At 41.0% G+C, this 22,283-nt stretch overlaps 1 protein-coding gene across 1 annotated transcript in view; it reads right to left on the reverse strand.

Annotated features, from left to right (window-relative positions):
- Positions 1-18,909: 18,909 nt before the first annotated feature.
- The window catches only part of LOC120768125 (homeotic protein caudal), a 124,580-nt gene continuing 121,206 nt past the window's right edge, over positions 18,910-22,283 (reverse strand). The window contains exon 2 of the mRNA XM_040094678.1: positions 18,910-19,467. Coding sequence (XP_039950612.1) covers positions 19,010-19,467 — 458 coding nt within the window. The 3' untranslated portion in view covers positions 18,910-19,009. The remainder of the gene's footprint in view (positions 19,468-22,283) is intronic.

Consider the following 22,283-nt stretch of genomic DNA (forward strand, 5'->3'; position numbering starts at 1 on the left):
TGTACACACTGCTTTCATTATAAGCCGAAGTTGCAAACCCAAATAATGGGAAATTTGCCAGTCGAAAGGCTTCGAGCGCTACGACCCTTTCTTATATGTGGCGTAGATTTTTGTGGTCCAATTTATACCACATTAAAAATACGCGGTCGACCACCCGTAAAAACCTATATCGCAGTTTTCGTTTGTTTCACGTCTAAAGCAGTACACTTAGAATTAGTCTCTGACTTATCAACTAATTCCTTTATTCTCGCCCTAAAAAGGTTCATTGGTCGCCGAGGGATGCCACAGACGATATACAGCGACAACGCAACGAACTTCGTCGGCGCCGATCGCAAGTTGCGCGAACTCAAAGAGGCGTTTCTGTCCCAGTCTCCGGAAGTACTGGAATTCGCCGCCGTAGAAGGGTTCAAATTCGCCTTTATACCACCGAGGGCGCCGCACTTCGGCGGGTTATGGGAGGCGGCAGTGAAGTCCGCCAAACATCTCGCCGTGCGCGCAATGGGCAACGTGCTGCTCACCGCCGAAGAGCTAGGAACACTGATAGCCGAAGTGGAGGCCATCCTCAACTCGCGGCCCCTCGCACCGTTGAGCCAGGATCCCAACGATGGCGAAGCATTGACTCCAGCACACCTATTAATAGGGTGCTCCCTCCGAGCCTTACCACCGGCAGAAGTGTCAACGGACCGAGTTCGCTATTGCGAGAGATGGCAACTTGTTTGCTGTCTCAAGCAACAGTTTTGGCGACAGTGGTCCAAAACGTACATTACCAGTCTTCAGCAGCGCAACAAATGGCTGCACCCGAAACGCAACCTGCAGCCCGGCGATCTCGTCCTCGTCCACGAAGACAACACGCCACCGCAGCAGTGGGCACTAGGACGAATCGCCGCAACCGTAGAAGGACTAGACGGAAAGGTGCGAGTGGCAGACGTGGCAACCAAGGCAGGCACTATTAAGCGCCCTATTCACAAGCTCGCCCTGCTGCCTGTCGAAGTTGAAGGATCATGATCCTGTCAAGGTGGCCGATGTTGCGTCATGCGACTTTATAAATCAAAAAATATATTTTAAGAACTTAATTTGTTAAAATAATTGTATGCATTATAAAATTTTTTACATTATGTAAAATACTTACGAATTTTGTAATATACAAGTATAACCATAATCTACTACTTATGTACTAGAATAATCTATTACAATGAATTTAAGATGCTGAATTGAATTAGAACTATATACTTACCCCTTTTTTTGTATACATACTTACTTCTAGTCTAAGCCGTTAGGTTAAGATTTAGGCTAACTAATGAACTGTTGGAATAAAGATTATCATTGTATAAAAGACTATAATCGCGAACGGACGTTCTTTTTTAACCGGGATTTTTTAAACCGAAATAGCACAGGCAATTAGCTTTTAGTTGCGCATACTAGTGAGTCCAACGTGTAGCACTTCAACCTTAAAAAAGCTTAAGGTTTTTTCATATAAAATATAAGTATTTGAATTTAACAAGCGGTTCGCAAGAAAAGGTAAACGTTAGAATTTATTTATAAGCATAGGTATATAAAAGTTTTAATTTTGAACAAGTTGTTCGTGAAAAATGTAAAAAACGGTAGCCAAAAAGAAATCGTGTGTGGATCAGATCGATGTCGTAGCGCCAGAGAGGTTTTTGATCGTGTTGTTTGACCTTTTGTTACTTTGGTTCGGCGAAAGTTATTGGTGATGGTGTGTGCTGTTCTCTTGAGTGATGAGTGGGTGATGTCATTGTGTGGGTGTTAGAGCGTGGTGTATAATGTGATTAACAAATGATGATGTGGTGAGTGTGGGGAATGTGGCGTACCAATGTTGCATACAAAGATGGGATTGTGTTGACGGGCAGAAGTGGGAAGGCTGATACTCAATTAGCCATCCTGGCCCCCCAAGGCAAAAATTTAGCCTAGTAAAGGCTGGAGTTGTTGCAGCGTAGCTATCACGCTGCTTAGATCGGTTGGACGGCGGGTTTGTGGCCTTGTACGGTGCCGCCGTGTTGCGTTGTGGTGGTGTTGCGAACGCAAGTCGTCCTGAGGGGTTACTGACCTTCGCGGTGGCTGTCGTTTGGAACGTCTTTTACCCCCGCGGTTGCGTGGGGCAGAGTGTCGTCCGGTCTCGGGGATGGTGATGCGGTGTAGCATAGTATGGTGCGGAAGAATACACATTTGGCACACATAGCCGGACGTACACTCCAGTGTTGTGTGGGTAGGCGAGGTTTGGCATGAGTGGATCGTTATGTGGATCGACCCTTTATGATATTTTGTTGGTTTTAGTAAATTATTATTTGTAGTATATTTTGCGGTTTTTTCTCGGTTTATTCTTTACGGTTTATATATCGGTTTTTTCGGCTGTTGGCAAAAAGCATAGTTTAACGACCGGCCTGGTTAGTGTTCCAGTTTGCGTGCCGAGATCGACTACGCGAATATGACCATCGGAGCTGTAGTAAAGCTTCTCTATGCAGCCAAGCCGCTATTCGGTATGGGGGATACAATCGTCATTGATCAAGACACAATCTCCAAGGTGTGGCACTTTTTTTTGGAGGATGGAGTTATGTGTAGAAGTTCACGCAAGTGAGGAAAGTTCTCTGATCGCCATTCACTTGGGAGTGGCCAGAAACGATTCTTTTACACATGGTTCAAGCAGATGACTACTTCCGGTCTTTGACCAAGTATCCTCTGGGTAGCCTAAGAACATCCGTTCGAAGGCGAGCTAATGTGAGAAGGCGAAATATCCCCTACATAGGGTTGTGCGCTGGGTTTGGGACCCGCCATGTAAAAAACCCCCCCCAATGAAATCTAAATGACAGCCTCGGATGAGAGACCCCCCTTTTGATGACGAACATGGCAAAGGAAATAAGGACTACAATTTGAGGGTGTGCACCTGGAATGTCCGGACCCTTAATTGGGAAGGTGCGGCTGCCCAGCTGGTTGATGTCCACGCGAAAATAAAGGCTGACATCACCGCTGTCCAAGAAATGCGATGGACGGGACAAGGACAGAGACGAGTAGGTCCTTGTGACATTTACTACAGTGGCCATATAAAGGAGTGCAAGTTTGGTGTTGGATTCGTGGTGGGAGAGAGACTCCGTCGCCGAGTACTATCATTCACTCCGGTGAATGAACGTCTAGCCACAATCCGCATCAAAGCGAGGTTCTTCAACATATCGCTGATTTGCGACCACGATCGAAAAACTACCAACCAGATCGATCATGTTGTGATAGACGGAAGACACGTGTCCAGTGTTTTAGATGTGCGTGCGCTCCGAGGTCCTAACATTGACCACTACCTTGTTGCAGCCAAGATTCGCACCCGCCTCTGTGCAGCAAAAAACGCACGCCAACAAACACAAGGAAGGTTCGACGTCGAGAAGCTGCAATCACAACAGACAGCCGAACGATTTTCTACTCGGTTTGCACTCCTGTTCTCTGAGAGCACTCGTCAACAACTCCGTATAAGGGAACTGTGGGACGGCTTTTCAAATTCCTTACGTATAGCTGCAACCGATGCCATTGGTTTTCGGAAAGTGCAAAAGAACAGCTGGTACGACGAGGAGTGCCGTGGTGCCTAGGTACAGAATATGTGAACCCAGTGCTTAACTTTTTGCCGAAAACATTGGTCAATGTGTGAGATATTAGGTCATTTCACGCGCTAACACGTGTTTGATTGATTGTCGTTTCTTTTAAATCGTTCGTGAGTTATAGCGTCGCTAACATGAAGCAAAATAAAGAGAAAATACGGCATATTTTACAGTACTACTACGATAAAGGCAAAAATGCATCTCAAGCCGCCAATAAAATTTGTGCAGTTTATGGACCCGATACAGTTTCCATTTCCACTGCACAACGATGGTTTCAACGTTTTCGTTCTGGAGCAGAGGTGGTCGAAGATGCACCATGCTCCGAAAGGCCTGTCGTCGAAAATTGCGATAAAATCGCTGAATTGGTCGAAAGAGACCGGCATAGTAGCAGCCGTAGCATCAATTTCAATAGAAAAAAAATTCAATAAAAATACTGTAAGACTTTTTTGACAACCTAATATATACTTGAAATTCAAAGAGAATGCTTTCTTGAAAGTAGTATGTCTGCCACAATGGGTTGAATCAGGTCCAAACTTCCCTTAGCTGCCATATAAGTACCTAACACAACAATTTTTGAATTTCCGGGAGACTTTGTACCGCATTGATCAGCCAATATGTGAGTTATCTTAATAAAATTTAGAAAGCATGTTTTTCCTATAACGGCTTAGCTCTCCCTAAATTGGTTTTTTGAGTTTTTATAAAGCATAGCTATAAAATTTCCTATTTATTATTAAATATACTGTAGGTTAGGTTAGGTTACTCTGGTAGACCAATAAGCCATTGCCCTCGATTAAGTAGAAATTAAGTTGCTTCCTCTTGGCAACACCTTCAATTAGCCATCCTGGCCCCCCAAGGCAAAAATTTAGCCTAGTAAAGGCTGGAGTTGTTGCAGCGTAGCTATCACGCTGCTTAGATCGGTTGGACGGCGGGTTTGTGGCCTTGTACGGTGCCGCCGTGTTGCGTTGTGGTGGTGTCGCGAACGCAAGTCGTCCTGAAGGGTTACTGACCTTCGCGGTGGCTGTCGTTTGGAACGTCTTTTACTCCCGTGGTTGCGCGGGGCAGAGTGTCGTCCGGTCTCGGGGATGGTGATGCGGTGTAGAATAGTATGGTGCGTAAGAATACACATTTGGCACACATAGCCGGACGTACACTCCAGTGTTGTGTGGGTAGGCGACAGGCAACTCAGGCAATGACCATGGGCCCGGGCAACCTGTTGGCGTTGCTGAGGTGGCATCCCTTTAAATATGCCGCAGTGTGGCATCCTGTGACAGCGACAACACAGAGGACACCGAATGCGAGGTGGCTCATTCGTTAGCGACGTCGGAGTTGCTCGGGTCGCACTGCGTTGTTGCCGCGATGGTTCGCGGCGCTGGTGTTGGGACAGCTTCAGGGCGTGGAACATGGACAGCCGAACGGATGGTTGGCATTGGTGCTGTTGCCGCATCGATATTCATATTTGTCTATAGAAGAGGTTATTATAATTATATATTTGTGAAATATATTTGTGAACTAATGTTGCCACGTGGTTTGGCATGAGTGGGTCGTTATGTGGATCGATCCTTTATGATATTTTGTTGGTTTTAGTAAATTATTATTTGTAGTATATTTTGCGGTTTTTTCTCGGTTTATTCTTTACGGTTTATATATCGGTTTTTTCGGCTGTTGGCAAAAAGCATAGTTTAACGACCGGCCTGGTTAGTGTTCCAGTTTGCGTGCGGAGATCGACTACGCGAATATGACCATCGGAGCTGTAGTAAAGCTTCTCTATGCAGCCAAGCCGCTATTCGGTAGAAGGATACAATCGTCATTGATCAAGACACAATCTCCAAGCTGAGGCACTTTTGGAAGATGGAGTTATGTGTAGAAGTTCACGCAAGTGAGGAAAGTTCTCTGATCGCCATTCACTTGGGAGTGGCCAGAAACGATTCTTTTACACATGGTTCAAGCAGATGACTACTTCCGGTCTTTGACCAAGTATCCTCTGGGTAGCCTAAGAACATCCGTTCGAAGGCGAGCTAATGTGAGAAGGCGAAATATCCCCTACATAGGGTTGTGCGCTGGGTTTGGGACCCGCCATGTAAAAAACCCCCCCCAATGAAATCTAAACGACAGCCTCGGATGAGAGACCACCCTTTTGATGACGACCATGGCAAACGAAATACGGACTACGATTTGAGGGTATGCACCTGGAATGTCCGGACCCTTAATTGGGAAGGTGCGGCTGCTCAGCTGGTTGATGTCCTCGCGGACTACGATTTGAGGGTATGCACCTGGAATGTCCGGACCCTTAATTGGGAACGTGCGGCTGCTCAGCTGGTTGATGTCCTCGCGAAAATAAAGGCTGACATCACCGCCGTCCAAGAAATGCGATGGGCGGGACAAGGACAGAGACGAGTAGGTCCTTGTGACATTTACTACAGTGGCCATATAAAGGAGTGCAAGTTTGGTGTTGGATTCGTGGTGGGAGAGAGACTCCGTCGCCGAGTACTATCATTCACTCCGGTGAATGAACGTCTAGCCACAATCCGCATCAAAGCGAGGTTCTTCAACATATCGCTGATTTGCGCCCACGATCGAAAAACTACCAACCAGATCGATCATGTTGTGATAGACAGAAGACACGTGTCCAGTGTTTTAGATGTGCGTGCGCTCCGAGGTCCTAACATCGACCACTACCTTGTTGCAGCCAAGATTCGCACCCGCCTCTGTGCAGCAAAAAAAGCACGCCAACAAACACAAGGAAGGTTCGACGTCGTGAACCCGCAATCGCAACAGATAGCCGAACGATTTTCTACTCGACTTGCACTGCTGCTCTCTGAGAGCACTCGTCAACAGCTCGGTATAAGGGAACTGTGGGACGGCATTTGAAATTCCTTACGTACAGCTGCAACCGAAACCATTGGTTTTCGGAAAGAGCAAAAGAACAGCTGGTACGACGAGGAGTGCCATGTCGCAGCGGAGAGAAAACAAGGCTGCCTACCTCGCAACGTTACGATCGACCACTACACCTGCGGGATGGGATACATACCGAGAGTTGAAGAGGGAAGCGAGACGCATTTGCGTCGAAGAGCTTGATAAGCTGACCGACAGGGGTAATGCTCGAAAATTCTACGAAAAAATGCGGCGGCTTACAGACGGTTTCAAGACCGGAGCATACTCTTGTAGAACACAAAAAGATGATCTAGTCACCGATGCCTAGAGCATACTGAGATTATGGAGGGAACACTTCGCCAGCCTGCTGAATGGCAGTCAACGGACAACACCAAGAGAAGGAGAAGCCGATTCCTCAATCGATGACGATGGAGCAGACGTTCCATCACCCGAACATGAAGAAGTTCGAATAGCAATTGCCCTCCTGAAGAACAACAAAGTAGCAGGGGCCCACAGATTGCCGGCCGAGCTATTCAAACACGGCGGCGAAGAACTGATAAGGAGCATGCATCAGCTTCTTTGTAAAATATGGTCGGACAAAAGCATGCCCAGCGATTGGAATTTAAGTGTGCTATGCCTAATCGATAAAAAAGGAGACCCCACAATCTGCGCCAACTACCGTGGGATAAGCCTTCTCAACATCACATATAATGTTCTATCGAGCGTATTGTGTGAAAGATTAAAGCCCACCGTTAACAAACTGATTGGACCTTACCAGTGTGGCTTTAGACCTGGCAAATCAACAACCGACCAGATATTCACCATGCGCCAAATCTTGTACCCGTGAAAGAATAGTCGGCACACACCACCACTTCGTCGATTTCAAAGCTGCTTTCGGCAGCCCGAAAGGAGCTGCATGTATGCCCCGATGTCTGAATTTGGTATCCCCGCAAAACTAAATGGCCGTGTAAAGTGACGTTGAGCAACACGGTTTTAGACAAGGCGACTCCCTAAAGTGCGACTTCTTCAATCTGCTGCTGGAGAAAATTATTCGAGCTGCAGAACTTAATCGAGCAGGTACAATCTTTTATAAGATCTGCTGGCGTATGCCGATGATATTGACGAGTTTTCGAGAGAAAAATTCTGCGAAAGATTTATGGTCCTTTGCGCATTGGCCACGGCGAATATCGCATTCGATGGCACGATGTGCTGTACGAGATGTACGACGACATTGACATAGTTCATCGAATTAAAAGACAGCGGCTACGCTGGCTAGGTCATGTTGTACGGATGGATGAAAACACTCCAGCTCTGAAAGTATTCGACGCAGTACCCGTCGGGGGAAGCAGAGGAAGAGGAAGACCTCCACTCCGTTGGAAGGACCAAGTGGAGAAGGACCTGGCTTCGCTTGGAATATCCAATTGCCGCCACGTGGCGAAAAGGAGAAACGACTGGCGCGCTGTTGTTAACTCGGCTATAATCGCGTAAGCGGTGTCTACGCAAATTAAGAAGAAGAAGAAGATGCGCTTTTTTGGTGTTTTCCACCGATACCTTCTGTGAAGGTTCTTTAAATAATCTTCTTTCCATCGGCGACTGAATTCATGATGTAGAATTTTAATTCTTTCCCATCTGTTTAATAAGGAGAGCGTCTCCACGACTGTCTCAGGTGTGGCCAGAATGGGCGCTCCTTTAAAAAAATGGCTGAGATTGAGAGCAGTGAAATCTGAGGGATCTTGCGAGAGAGCTACGAGAGGCCGTGAGTTGAGAACGGGTTCAATTGTAGTTAACAATGTCATAAATTCTTCATAATTGAATTTATAGTTACCAGCTACTTCTTGAAATGAGTTTTGAAGCTTTTTACAGCTGATTCCCATAAACCGCCCATATGAGGAGCACTTGGGGGATGAACTGCCAATTGATACCTAGCGGAGCGTGTTTTTGGACAATGTCAGGTGAGATTTGTTTCATGAAATCTACAAACTGGTTTTCTGTAGCTCGTTGTGCTCCGATAAATGTTTTGCCATTATCGTTCATTATTTTTGATGGAAAGCCACGTCGTCCGACGAAGCGAGCAAATGCCGCGAGAAAAGCCTCCGTTGTCAGATTAGTACATAGCTCAAGGTGTACTGCCTTTGTCGTGAAACATCCAAAGACAGCCACATAGTCCTTCACTAGGGTGCGAGATCTTAGCATGGACGCCTTTATCTGAAAAGGCCCAGCAAAATCGACCTCTGTGGTGGTGAAGGGCGGAGCAAAATTGCAGCATTCAGGTGGAAGGGCTTCGCATTTTCTGCTTATGCATAGTGCAGATCTTGCACATGAAAATGCACTTCTTTATTTGGGGCTTAAGTCGGGGTATATACAACTCTTGGCGAACCATATGTTGCATGAGGCGATGTTCGGCGTGGAGCAGTAGTATGTGGATGTATGCGATGAACAAGGTGGCAAACGGACACCTTTCTGGTATAATTAAAGGGTGGCGTTTATTATATGTTAGGCTTGAATTAGCAAGCCGACCATTCGCTCGAAGCAGACCTTTCGCTTCTAGAAATGGATTTAATACTAAGAGTGAGCTCTTTTTATCAATCGGCTTCAGTTCTCTTAATAATGAAATGTCGCGGCTGAAGTAGCGCGTTTGGGTTGATGCGATAAGGGCGAGTTTGCCTTTTGCAAGTCTTGGTGCATCAAAGTATCGCATTGGGGATGGGTTGCACCTTTAACTTTATGCTTGAGTCGCTCTATGAATCTGAGCATATAGGCGACTACCCTGAGCGCAGGGGGGAACGATGAGAATCGTTCAAAAATATCAGTATCATCCAAGGTTGTATAATAAGTGTGGATTTTTCGACTTTCTGGGGCAATTATGTGGCGCATGGGCGACTGTAGCCAAGAATCAGGAGATTCTGTTAACCATTCCAAAAGAGGGTCGAGGTGGCGACATGCAGAGGTTTGCATTGTTTTGTACCTAGATCAGCAAGCTTGTCAGCACTGGCTACGTGTCGCCAAGTGGCTGATCCTACTATGTCAAGTATTTGAGACGTTCTGTTAGAAATATATGTTTTCCACGCATGTGGTGGTTTTTCCAACTAGGCTTGAACTATTTCGGAATGGGACCATAGATATAACTTGTATTTTGCCATGCTCAAGTTGGTCTGCACCATGGAAACTAGCTTTGCTAGTAGCAGAGCACCACAGAGTTCAAGTCGTGGTAGACTTATCGTTTTTAGAGGTACAACTTTTGCTTTTGCCGCCAGTAGGTGGCTTGTGGTTGCAATATCACTTTATGTGCGCACATAGATAGTGGCACAATATGCCTATTCAGAGGCGTCGCAGAAGCCGTGTAGTTCCACTTTATATTCGGGGGAATAGTTTTCCCACCATGGAATTTGTATCTGCGAAATGTTTTTTAGGTTATTAGCAAACTGGGAGCACTTTTCTAAGGGAAGAGGCTTCAGTTGTTCATCCCAGTCGGTTCCGTCTAGCCATAATTCTTGGATCAGGATTTTTGCTTGTATCATAATTGGCGAAAGCTATCCTTTGTAGTATAGGAAAATTGATCAGATATCGCATTTCATTGGATGCCTAGTGTTGTACTTCCCTTTTCGAATATAAGGAAATTAGTATCCAACAAATGGTCTTTAGGAATATTTTTTTAAATATTTGGGTGATTGGCTGTAATCTTTTTTAAAGGAATCCCTGCGGTATTGAGGGCATTTATTACCTGTGATAATCTATCGTATGCTAGTGGAAGGCTGTGGCTTCCCGACAGGATATCGACTACATACGTCTGTGTTTTTAGCACTTGTGTTGCCAGAGGAAATACTGAATTTGTGTCCAGTTCGCGGAGTGAACGAATGGCTAAATATGGAGCACAGTTTACGCCAAAGGTTACTGTTTTTAATTTAAAGTCGCGTAGTGGACTATTGGCAGATTTTCGGAAAATAATTCGCTGAAAATCTTGATCGTCTTTATGTAGGACTATTTTTCGATATATCTTTTCGACATCCCCACTAAATACGTATTTGTATATACGCCAATTTAATACGAGGAGTTTTAAATCTGGTTGGAGGGTGGGTCCCGTAAATAGAATGTCATTTAGGGAATTCCCCGATCTAGTGGTTCTTGAGGCATTGAAGACAACTCTAACTTTTGTTGTTTTTTTGTCAGGCTTTACTACTGTATGATGTGGCAATTAGAATGACTAATATTTGCCTATTATGATTTTTTCACATGGGCTTACTTCCTCCATGTGATCTACATGAAGATGTTATTTTAAGACACTATCATAATCTTGTTTCAGCTCACCTTTACTAAGTTTGATTTTTTTCCATACTTAGAAACTGCTGTATTGCAGAGGTGCGAGAGTGATCTAAGGCGAGTGTGTCTGGAAATTGTTGTTTTAATGGTAGTTGTACGACATACCGACCATTATCTGATCGAGTAGTTGTGGCTTTATAAAAGTCTTCACAATACTGATCTTCTGGTGTTGTAATCGAAATGGGGGGGAGCTCTTCTAACTCCCAAAATTTCCTCAAATGTGAATTAAGGTATTCGTTGGATATTTGTTCAACTTGAGTTGTCATGGTAGAAACTGTTTCAGTAACTAGTACACTTAGTATCCAACCGAAGATAGTGTTCGGAGCTAGAAGGGTGTTTGAGATTTTTTCAACACCTTCTAATACAATTTGCGGTATAACATCGCTGCCTATTAGGATGTCTATTTGAGCTGGGGTGTTGCAGTTGGGATCTGCTAGAGTCAGGTGTGAAACCTTATCCCAATGCTTGCTTGCTTATTTATTTGTTAGCTTGGAAGCATGTTTGTTAGTTGCGGTAAGACAATAGCATCTGCTTGAATGCGCTTATTCGCTTGGGGGGAAATTAGGGTAATGGGTCATATTTTATTAGAGTTTTGTACTACTCTTCCGCCCATTCCCGTAATTTCAAATTTAGCTTTCGTTGTTGGCAGTTTTAGTTTATTTTATGCCTTAGAGTAAATGATCGTTGTGATCCTTGGTCTATTTAGACTCTAAGTTTAAACAGTTCTCCTCCGTGTTCGATGGAGACAACTGCTATTGCTAGTAATACCTTAGTTTGATTCTCGCTGTGTAGCGTTTGAGTTTTTAATGCCTTTGAGCAGCATGGTGTCTCTTGGCAAATTTCGAGATTTTGTGTTTCGGGAGTTGCTGTTGCAACTAAACCCGTGTCTTTTCTTGAGAAAGCGCTACCTTGAGGTGTGTTGGGAGACATGTTGTAATGTAACATGGAATGATGTCTTTTATGACAATATACGCAGTTAAATTTGCAATTAGTAACGTTGTGTGCGTGGGACAAGCAGTTTATACAGAGTCTTTTTGACCTGACAAATTCTTCCTTTCGTTTATACATATTTAATTTTTTAAACTTCTAGCAAGATTAATTTTATATCCTCCTGTACATATGTAGTTCGCATGACGTATGTTTGTTCTGTTCAGATGTGAACTATTGTGCTTTGAAAAAGCTTCTATTTAAATTGTTGTTGTTATTGACTTGGGCTCTATACAATTTTTGCGCTTGCGATAATTTTGGATGGTTTATGTACACGGCAGTAAACAAGTCCCGGAAAAACGGCCATTGTTCATAAACTCCATGAAATATTTCTGTATCGCATCCTGGCACTTTGAGGTGAATGTCAGAACTTGCTTCTTGGGCTTGTATTTGTGACAGCTCTACTCTCGAATGGGGAGTAGGTGCGATTGGTTTAATGAGTTTTAGTTGATCTGCGATCATAATTTTTGTGTTTTCATACTGGTGTAAGCAGTTTTCAAATTTGGCGTAAGCAGAAGATTTAACATGTTCTACCCGGGGCATTTTTTGCGTCTTCGTATACAGCGCGTGCACGAGAAACCAAGTTGTTCGTTCAACGGAACTCTTCTACTGCGCAATATGCACGCAAAACCAACTTGTTCGTTCGCGGAAGTTTTCTACTGCGCAATAGTTTTCGTTATTGTGAACTGACAATTTTGTGAATTTTGAAGGTGTTCGGTTAGTTGAATAGCGATTTCTAAAATATTTTAATAACCACTCTAACTTTTGGAAATTTATTCTATCAAAATTTACCATTGGAATTATGAATTCAGACGATGACTTATAGAAAATATAAAATTCTCGAAGAAAAATTCGTAGAATATATTCATCATCGGAGTCGGAAGGTGAGGATTCAGACAAAATTCAGCAAGATTGGAGTCGTGTTATAACAGATTCTGCGCTCTTTGAAGAATCTAATTTTTATTTTAGATACTAAGTTTGAAGAATTATTATTTTTACTTTTGAAAATAACTAAATTTTTTCTTGCTTCAGAAAGAACTGCAAAAATAAATTTTGTTTATGTTGAAAACACCTGTAATAAATATAAATTTATAATTTCCAATCTATTTTGTTTTATTTCTTTCTAGTATGGTTTTTTTAGCATGGTTTTTGAATTAAAAGTATAAACATTTGTGTACCGTATGGTTTTTTTAGTATGGTTTTTTTAGCATGGTTTTTGAATTAAAAGTATAAACATTTGTGTACCGCCGGTGCTACACACCGCCAGATAAATGAATTTGCCTGTGCACTTCGTTTATCTGGCGGCGTGTACCACCGGTGGTACAAAATTATTTCTGACGATAACGGGTAGAACGTGTCAAAGTTTTCTGGTAGATCTGAATCGTCAGTATCTACAATTGCGTCATTTGCAGCTTGGAGACGTGTCCAAAAATTTTCAATTGTTTGGCCTTTTATTTTTAGCGCCGATTCAGAATTTTCTTGGATCGGCGAAGAAGCATTCGAGTGCAGTATTTTATTAAACAGTCACTTTCAGAAATGAATTTAGAGTATGATATGTCTTTCCCCCTCTTTTGTTTTCTAGCACCTTGCTTAGAGCGTGTAGCTTCTGAAGGTGTACATGAACTCTTATCGTCAGAAATCATTTTGGGAATTTTCAAGAATTGAAATGTTTTAGATTCTTTTGAATCTATATTCATTTAGAGAATATAAATTTGTAAAATATCTTATATATATTTTTTTTTTCAGAGTATACTGAGAACTTTATCAACCGAAAACTCTTTTAGGTAAATAGAGTTTTTATTTCCGATAAAATTAATAAAATCCGCGTTTATGGTTCTTATTACTCGCAGTTGTATTTACTTGCGATGGCGTTTATGTTTATTATTATTGTAATAATAATATTATTAAAATAATTTTTTTCTTAAATGTATTGTACATATGTGTTATGTGCACTTTTCATGTTCTTTTTCACAAAGAGAGAGGTATTTTATTAAAAATTGTTTGCCGATTAGGACTTTGAATATATGTTCATATACATGTAAATAATATACATATATTGTTTATGTATATAAACCAGTATTTCTTTAGAAGAAAAATTGTTATAATTTGTTTTGAATTGCCGCACAGTTTATTTTTGCGAAATATTGCAATAACTTTCCTTTAAATTTGAAGTTTTTATTATAATTTTTAATGTATTAATTATATGCTATGTGTGGGATATATGTTTAGAAGTTTTTATATACTTGTATAACTATAGCAGTGGTCGGCATTTCATAGCAAAATTTTGCAAACTAACTTCACACGTACGCTTACGCTCTATCGTTCAGTCGTTGTCGAGTTAACATCACGCGAGACTATTGCGCAAAACCAAATATGCCCTGCGAGAAATATTTTATGATTCTAAATGGCTTTGGTGCCATGCAATGCCTTTTATTGTCCAAGTCTTTTAAAAATAATAGGGAATATATCCTTAAAAGACATTTTGTTAATTTTTATTATACTATTAATTATTTAGATTCGATGCTTAATTTTAATTCCAATTTCTCACTGGGCTACTTTTTTTCGTGCTCACCAACACAGTGACAGATCCTCTCATGCCGACCACTGGTCTAGAAATTTAATTTTGGCGGTACGAATATACCGAAGAAGAGAAATTGTAATGTGCAGGTATTTAACCTCTGCACTTATTTGTAAGTATGTATATACAGCTGTCAAAAAAAGTATTCGATATGTAACGACTTCTGCGAATAGTGATGCATAAAAACAATATTATCAACAAAAACAAATAACTTTTGAATGATTTGGTACAAATATGATTTCAGCTTCTATTGTGGAAATTATTGTAACACAAAAACAAACTAAATCAGAAAGTTAACGGTATTAATATTCAAAAGCAATTAAGCAAGCAAAATAAATATTCGACATTTAAAAAAATTCAATGAAAACGTAATAATAATGAAAAATTAATATTTTGTTTGTTTTTCCTCTGCGAAGAATAACTTCCCTTAAACGTCTTGGCATCGATTTCACCAAATTTTTGGTTACCTTTGTATCGATTTTAAGCCATTCTTCTTTCAAGACCCTCTCCATTTGATTTTTGCTGGCAAAGTGACGCTCTCTCAATCGTTTCTCCAAAATGCTTATCTTGAGTGGGTGTTAGAGCGTGGTGTATAATGTGAGTAACAAATGATGATGTGGTGAGTGTGGGGAATGTGGCGTACCAATGTTGCGTACAAAGATGTGTGGGATGGTGTTGACGGGCAGAAGTGGGAAGGCTGATACTCATTTAGCCAGTCTTTTTGAATCAACTACAAACGTTTTTCCAGGATTCTCGCTTTGTTCTGCGCACTAACTTCTTTTAGTCCCTTAGGAGATCTTTATATTCGTTCTAACAGTCCTCGCTTTCTGATAGCTTGGCCCAGTTGAAGCGTTCCCGTACTTTGCGTCTGCAAGACCCAAGCTTTTTGTTTCACCAGGGAAAAGCTGTAATTATGGCGCTCGTAAATACAATGTCGCCCTTTTCAAGCTCTTCATATGAGTTGTGCACGCAAGGTCTAAGTCTCTTACTTTATAGTATCTGCCTCTAGAAGGGATTTCTCCTGACTTCGTTTCTGATCTTTGATTCCGATCTAATGGAGAAGTATATGTACATATGGTCAGAGAACGACGGTGTGCTCAGCACTCTCCAGTTTTATACCAGTGCATGTATAGGGTTATGTGTAGAACGTTTCTAGAAGTGGGTCCTATGTAGGTAGGTTCCTCATCTCGATTAGATTGATTACTTTGTAAAATATAATTAAGTAGGGACTCACCTCGTTGATTGAAGTGGGACCCCAAACTGTATGATCGTTAGCATCGGCGCCCACCATCAACGCCTGCTTCCTTCTGCTGAACTTAGCCGCCAAACTTTGGAGCTCTGCTGTTGACGCCTCGCTCTACTGTAGCATGTAGCAGGATGTAAGAAGTAGAGATTCATCCTTGCCACCCTTCACCGCCACAACCGTCAGGTCAACTGTGGAAAGAGTGTAATCAATGTGTGAAAATAGTTTTTTCCTAACCAAAATGGCTGATCTTCCCTTGTTAGTTACGCTTGGGGTGTATGTTATATAATTATGTGACTTCAGCCCAGCGACCACGTTACCCGATGCAATCCATGGTTCCTGGCGTAAATCCACGTTTTCCTTCCCTCGATTGAGAAGAAGCTCAGCCGAGGCGATCTTTCTCTTGTAGAGGTTCACTTGGTGTACCCTCAGCTCTTGGTTTGGCACCATCAGGCTGTTGACTGGGTTTTGCCTCCACCTCCACTTCCTGTAGGACAAGTGAAGTAGCCATGATCTCTTCAATTCCGAGATCCTTTTCTACTTCGCCCGTCTCCAGCGTGTTTTTGTTTCCGTCCGCGAGGTGGCGCTTCTTGAGGCAAAGAAACATGCTTCCCGTCCCCACGCTATCCCCCAACCTCGCGTACAGATAATTCTCAGGCGCTTTATTGATCTGGAGGATGTACTCTGAACGCGACGGTCAAATGCCGTTTCGCAATCTCACTGGGCGCCGCCGCTGCATTGGACGTTGTCGGTTTGTCGTCCGCGTTGTTGACGCCTAGCTTCCCAGCTACGTCTTTGCGCTTCCTCTTTTTCAGCGATATGCTCTTCAATGCGATTAGCATTCGCTGTGTCCAAAGCATAACACCTATTACAAGTGGCGAAATGTGCCCGGCCGTTCTTCACCTCCTCTCTCGCCCAAACCAGCCGTTTCATCTCTTCTTCCTTCTGGCTGAACTTGCTTCGAAGCGGTTGCATATTCCGACCGCCGCCTTGTATCTCTCTTTTGCCTTCAACCCCTTTTTGCGTGGCTTCTTCCGGGACCCTCTCCTGTTACCAGAGTGGGAACCGAGGCTGCACAGGATAGCGAAGAAGTTCTTTTTCTATTTCTGGGTTAATGCTAACAGCGCTTTCATCGTCAGAGTATTCATGGACGAACGCACCCGTGCGCTATAAAGCTGGTTTGGCAGTAGCCCTAAAACCACCGCAACCTGATTGGGAAGATATGTCAGCCTTTGCTAGGAGTCGCCTGCCTACAATGTAATGCCTTTGCCAGAAACCAAATTGAGATCATGACATTGTAAGCAGCGACAGCCAATGCCTAAAAGACACCCGCGCTGAGGATACAGCTAAGAGGATTTTTGCCGACCTAGATATACCGTAGCGTACTGTATATAATGTACCAAGTCTTTTGAGACCAATAATTTTAGAACGTATGGAGTGACTAGTGATATTCAATCCGATTTTATCCATTTTCAACACTACATTGTCCTTAGAAAAAATTTTAGAATGATATTCAGTATCGGGGTATTTTTAAAAAGGACGTATCAAACCTTGTAGACATTATTTGCGCAGAGTTATGTTTTAAGACATCGTAGTTGGTGCATGCGATTATAGTCGAGTTTCCCTTTTTATACTCTTGCAACTAGTTGCTATAGAGCATTATTGTTTTATTCACGTAACGGTTGTACGTCACCTAAAGCAAAGCGAGATAGATATAGGATTGTATATAAAGAAGTTTTTAGAATGACGAAAAAAATTTAAATCCGGTTGACAGTCTGTCTGTCCGTCCGTGAAAGCTGTATCTTGAGTAAAAATTGAGATATCTAGATAAAGCTTGTATGTGGGTTCCTTAGTACAAAAAACAATCCGGGTTCGTAGATGGACGTAATCGGACCACAAACCGCCATTAACCGAAAACATATAAAGTGCGATAACTAAGCACTAAATATGGATATAAAGCTGTAGTTTGGTACAGAGAATCGCAAAATCAAGTGACACCTGTGGAAAAAATGTTTTGGAAAACTGGGCGTGGCCTGCCCTTTAACAAGTTTAATGGACATACATATCTCCTAAGCCACTTAAGCTACAACAACCACATTTGCTGAGTACAAATCTTATAACAAATTCTACCGACAGTGTGGAAATGGATGAAATTGGAAAAATACTCGGCTCACTCCCATATAACGGTACTGTTAAAAACTACTAAAAGCGCGATAAATCAATGACTAAATATGCCAGAGATATTAAATTTTACCACTGAGATGGTATGATAGAGCTTTATGAAAGCCAGTATAAAAATTGGAGGATGGGCGTGGCATCGCCCACTTTTTGGTGAAATCCCATATCTTGGGACCCGACCAACCAATTTCGACAAAATTTAGTACATGGAATTCTCCTTACATCCTTATGCTACATTGCAAAAATGAAGTTGTACAACGACCACGCTTACTACCCATTTAGCACAATTATAAATTTCACAAATCAAGAAGCATTTAATATAACGGGATAAAACTTTGCACAAATAATTTCTCTAATATGTGCCACCTTATGACCATAGCTTGTTGTATTGCATTAAAAACTGTTCAATCCCCTAGGCACCGAATATTTAGGGACCAGTACCTATAGTTGACTTTTAATCGAAAATGTCGGTCAATGTGTATATAACTGAAGTTAAGGGAGAATCATCCTCTTATAATGGTATGTCTGTACATCAAAAATCGGTTGAATCAGACCAATCGAACCAATACTTCCCTTAGCCCTCATATACTTAAATAAAGATTTTTGAATTTATATAAGTTATCCCAATGAAAATAAAAGAGCGTGTTTTGCTCATAACAGAGTATCTTTGTGCCTAAACTAGATAAATTTGAGCGAAAGCTTGGCCTAGCTCCTATATAACTAATATCAGGATTTTCGAAAATCCGGCTGACTTTACTGCATATGATTGGTTTTACACCTTAAAGTATTTCCCTAACTTTGCAACTGGACAAGTTGCAAGAGTATAAAACAGTTCGGTTGCACCCGAGCTTAGCGCTTCCTTACTTCTTTATTATTATTTTTTTTTTTCGTAATCCTTAATGCGTTTGCCATGGTCGTCATCAAAATGGGATCTCTTATCCGAAGCTTCTTCTTTTCAGTGATACGAAAAAAAAGAACCAGTCCACAACCCTGAGGAGGGACGGTTCGTCTTCTCAGTGTGAGCTGCTTGAGCATTGAATGGCACTCGAAATAATAGTTGAGACAACAAGAATAAGAACCATTTAAGTGTATTTTGTGTTTTCTTTTATATTTAGATTTTTATTTTTAAAAGTGTTTTCAGTTGTTTAATACCGTTCAACTATTACAAAAATTTTATTGTATGTTTTGCAATATTGTAATATTATATGTTGACTATTTTAAAATGTGATTGCAGTATTGTCAAAGTGGCATTGATGTTGTTACAGCTGCTGACAACGCTGTATGTTGTGGATGCACTGGATGTGAAGGTGGGGTTCCTACTGCGAACGGATGGTGATGACTTATGCGGTGCAAGCCAATAGTTGGCATATTTATAGTTGTCATTGAATGTAAAGTGTGTTGGAGGTGAAGCCCTGGTTCTATTTTTGGCTTTGGGACAATTGAATTCGGGTGGTCACATTGAGAAACTGAACCAGCTAGTATGGAAGTATCAGCATTTTTTTTGTTTTGCTTTCGTTCTTTAGCTCTTCTATTTTGAAACCAAATCTTCACTTGCCTTTCGGATAAAGAAAGAATTTGAGCCAGCTCAGTTTTACGACGTATAGTTATGTATCTTGATGTACAATATTCCTTTTCAAGCTCTAATCGCTGAAAATCGTTATATACCACTCTATATTTATCCTTCGTGCGAGTTTTGCCTGAAATAAAAAAAGAGATCGTTCATAATTGAATTAATGTAGATAACGGGTTTGTTTTTTCAAGTGGTATTAGCTAATTCACAAGTTGCATCACAAAACAACGGATAAACTGAAAACTAGCAGAAATTTGCTCGCAAAGACCTAAATGTTTTTTGAATAGAATTTTTATTTTAACAATTCGAAGCTTTTATAAAAAACAAAGCAAAAAATAGCTGATAATTTAGACAGCAGAAATAAAAATAGCAACCCCAGGCCTTTCTCAGACTCTTACGCTTTCAACTTGTATTCTATTCTGTTAGTTTTCTGGGCTGGCCGAATGGTTTTCTTGGCAACTATATTAATGTGAATTAGTATGTAAATGTAATCAGTTTTTTTACATATAATACAATTATGTATTTTTCTTAAGTCTTTCCGGTTTAGATTTTAATGATTCTGAGGCGTTTACAATCTATTCGTTTATCGTTATTATTATATAGTTTTGTTTACGTAATGGCTATTTGTAATACCTAAAGCAAATCGAGATAGATATGGAGTTATACTAAAACAGGTGTTGGAATTTCATAGCACAATTGTAAAAGCTGATCTACTTCTTTAAACGAAGAATGAGAAATATTCATGAATTTTAATTAATTGGAGTCTTCAATTTCGTGCTAACTGCGACTGTGTACAATTCCTCTCTTGCCGACGACTAATCTTTATTCTCGTAATTGATTATGATGACACTACGAGTTGAATTCCGGTTGACTGTGTCTCCAGCCCCCCGTTCGTGCAAGCATTAACTTGATTATTGTTTATATTTCGTATAAGAAGTTTCGAGTTTACAGTTATTTTTATACTTTTTTTACATAAATATATATGTATGTATATCTATCAGAAAAAAATGCTCACTGATTACCATATACTGACCAGTATACTCGTATATGGTACAAAATCTACCGGATATTTTAAAAAGTATTAGTATTTTTCAACATAACCGTTATTTGGAGGAAATTGCAATAATTTTTTTCTAGCTCTATTTATTAAACCTATTAGGTGCGGGGTCATGCCCATTTTTTTAATTTACAGTCTGTAGGTGCTTCTGGCTACTGCGATCCTTGTATGAATTACAGTTTTATATGTTAATTTGAAGCTTAGTTATAGTACTTTACCGGTTTTCGTTTTATGAAGTTTTGTAGGCGTGGCAATGATCCGAATAACCCATCTGCAATACCAACGTCCCTTGGTTGCTACAAGGTGCGTTCCACAGTAAACAGGACTTAAAAAAAAAACCAAAAAAAAAGGTAACTTCGGCTGCACTGAAGCTAATATACCCTTCACAGGTGCATTTCTTTTAGTAACTATTGTTCAGTTTGTACGGAAGCTGTATGCTATAGTAATCCGATCTGAACAATTTTTTCGGATTTGTATGACAGCTATATGCTATAGTGAGCCAATCTGAATAATTACAATCTTCCGATATTACATTATTTCTATGAAATAACTCATACTAAATTTCGTGACGATATATCGTCAAATGGGGAAGTTTTCCATACCAGCATTAGATTCCGATCGTTAAGTTTGTATAGCAGCTATATGCTATAGTAAGCCGATCTGAAAAATGTCTTCGTATATTACATTATTATCTTAGAAAATAACCTGTGCCAACTTTTGTGAAGATACATTGTCAAATGTGAAAGTTTTCCATACAAGAATGTTATAGTGGTCCGATATCGGCAGTTCCGACAAATAAGCAGCTTCTTGACGAAAAAATGACGTTTGCAAAAATTGAACACGATATCTTAAAAACTGATGAACTAGTTCGTACATATACAGACGGAGAGACAGACAGACAGACGGATAGACAGATAGACGGACATGGCTAAATCGACTCAGCTCAACATACTGATCATTTATATATATACTTTTTAGGGTCTCCGACGCTTCCTTCTGGGTGTTACAAGCACCGTGGAAAACTTAAAATACCCTGTTCAGTAGGGCGGGTCAATTTAAAAATCGCCCATTGCTCTATGAATATTGTAGGGATCAAAATAAGAAACTTTGCCGAAGGAACCATACCTCTAAAACGAATTTTGATGTCCCCCAATTTGGGTCGATCTTTTGGCTAGGGGCAAATTTTGAAAAATCCCACTTTGACCCATTTAGAGTGCTCCAATCGAGTCCAAATGTATAACCGAACCCCACTAACTTTGGACGGCCGATCCACCCATGCCAGTGGCACACCCCCTGGAACTCCTCTGGGGGGTTCCCCATACAATCATTTCAGAAAATCACCATTTTTGGCCTTTACATGAAAAAATCAGCTAAATGGCTATGTTTTTTCTTTATTTTTATTTATTTATTTATAATAATATCTATTATTTCTCTTAAGAAATTTATTTAGTCAGAACATATGTAAATGAAAAAATTAATTTAAGTGAGTTATAGAAAGGAAACTAAAAAAAATTATTGTTTGAAGTCTTTTTTACTTTCAAGTCTGGGCAATTTCGCACGGCTCTCTAATGTCGTCGCCATAACAGCCTCTACATTTTCCGGTATAACCCGTTTGGAAACGCTAGCTAGCAATTGAACATGTCGTTCCGTTCCTTGTATGTGTGTTGGAATTTTTGGATCATTAAACGGTGGATCATCTTGATTTAAATATTCTTTCAATGTATCGTACGGAATGCTTCGCGTGAATGATGGTGCTAATACGATATTTATATCATTCAAATTGATCATTTCCGTATAACTTGTGCAATTAAAGTTTATATCTGGTTTTTTATAAACTCTAAGTTCCATTGGCTCGTCAACATCGGTTCGATAGCGCAGAATTTTCT

Source organism: Bactrocera tryoni, chromosome 2 (assembly GCF_016617805.1).
Source record: "Bactrocera tryoni isolate S06 chromosome 2, CSIRO_BtryS06_freeze2, whole genome shotgun sequence".
Taxonomy (NCBI): domain Eukaryota; kingdom Metazoa; phylum Arthropoda; class Insecta; order Diptera; family Tephritidae; genus Bactrocera; species Bactrocera tryoni.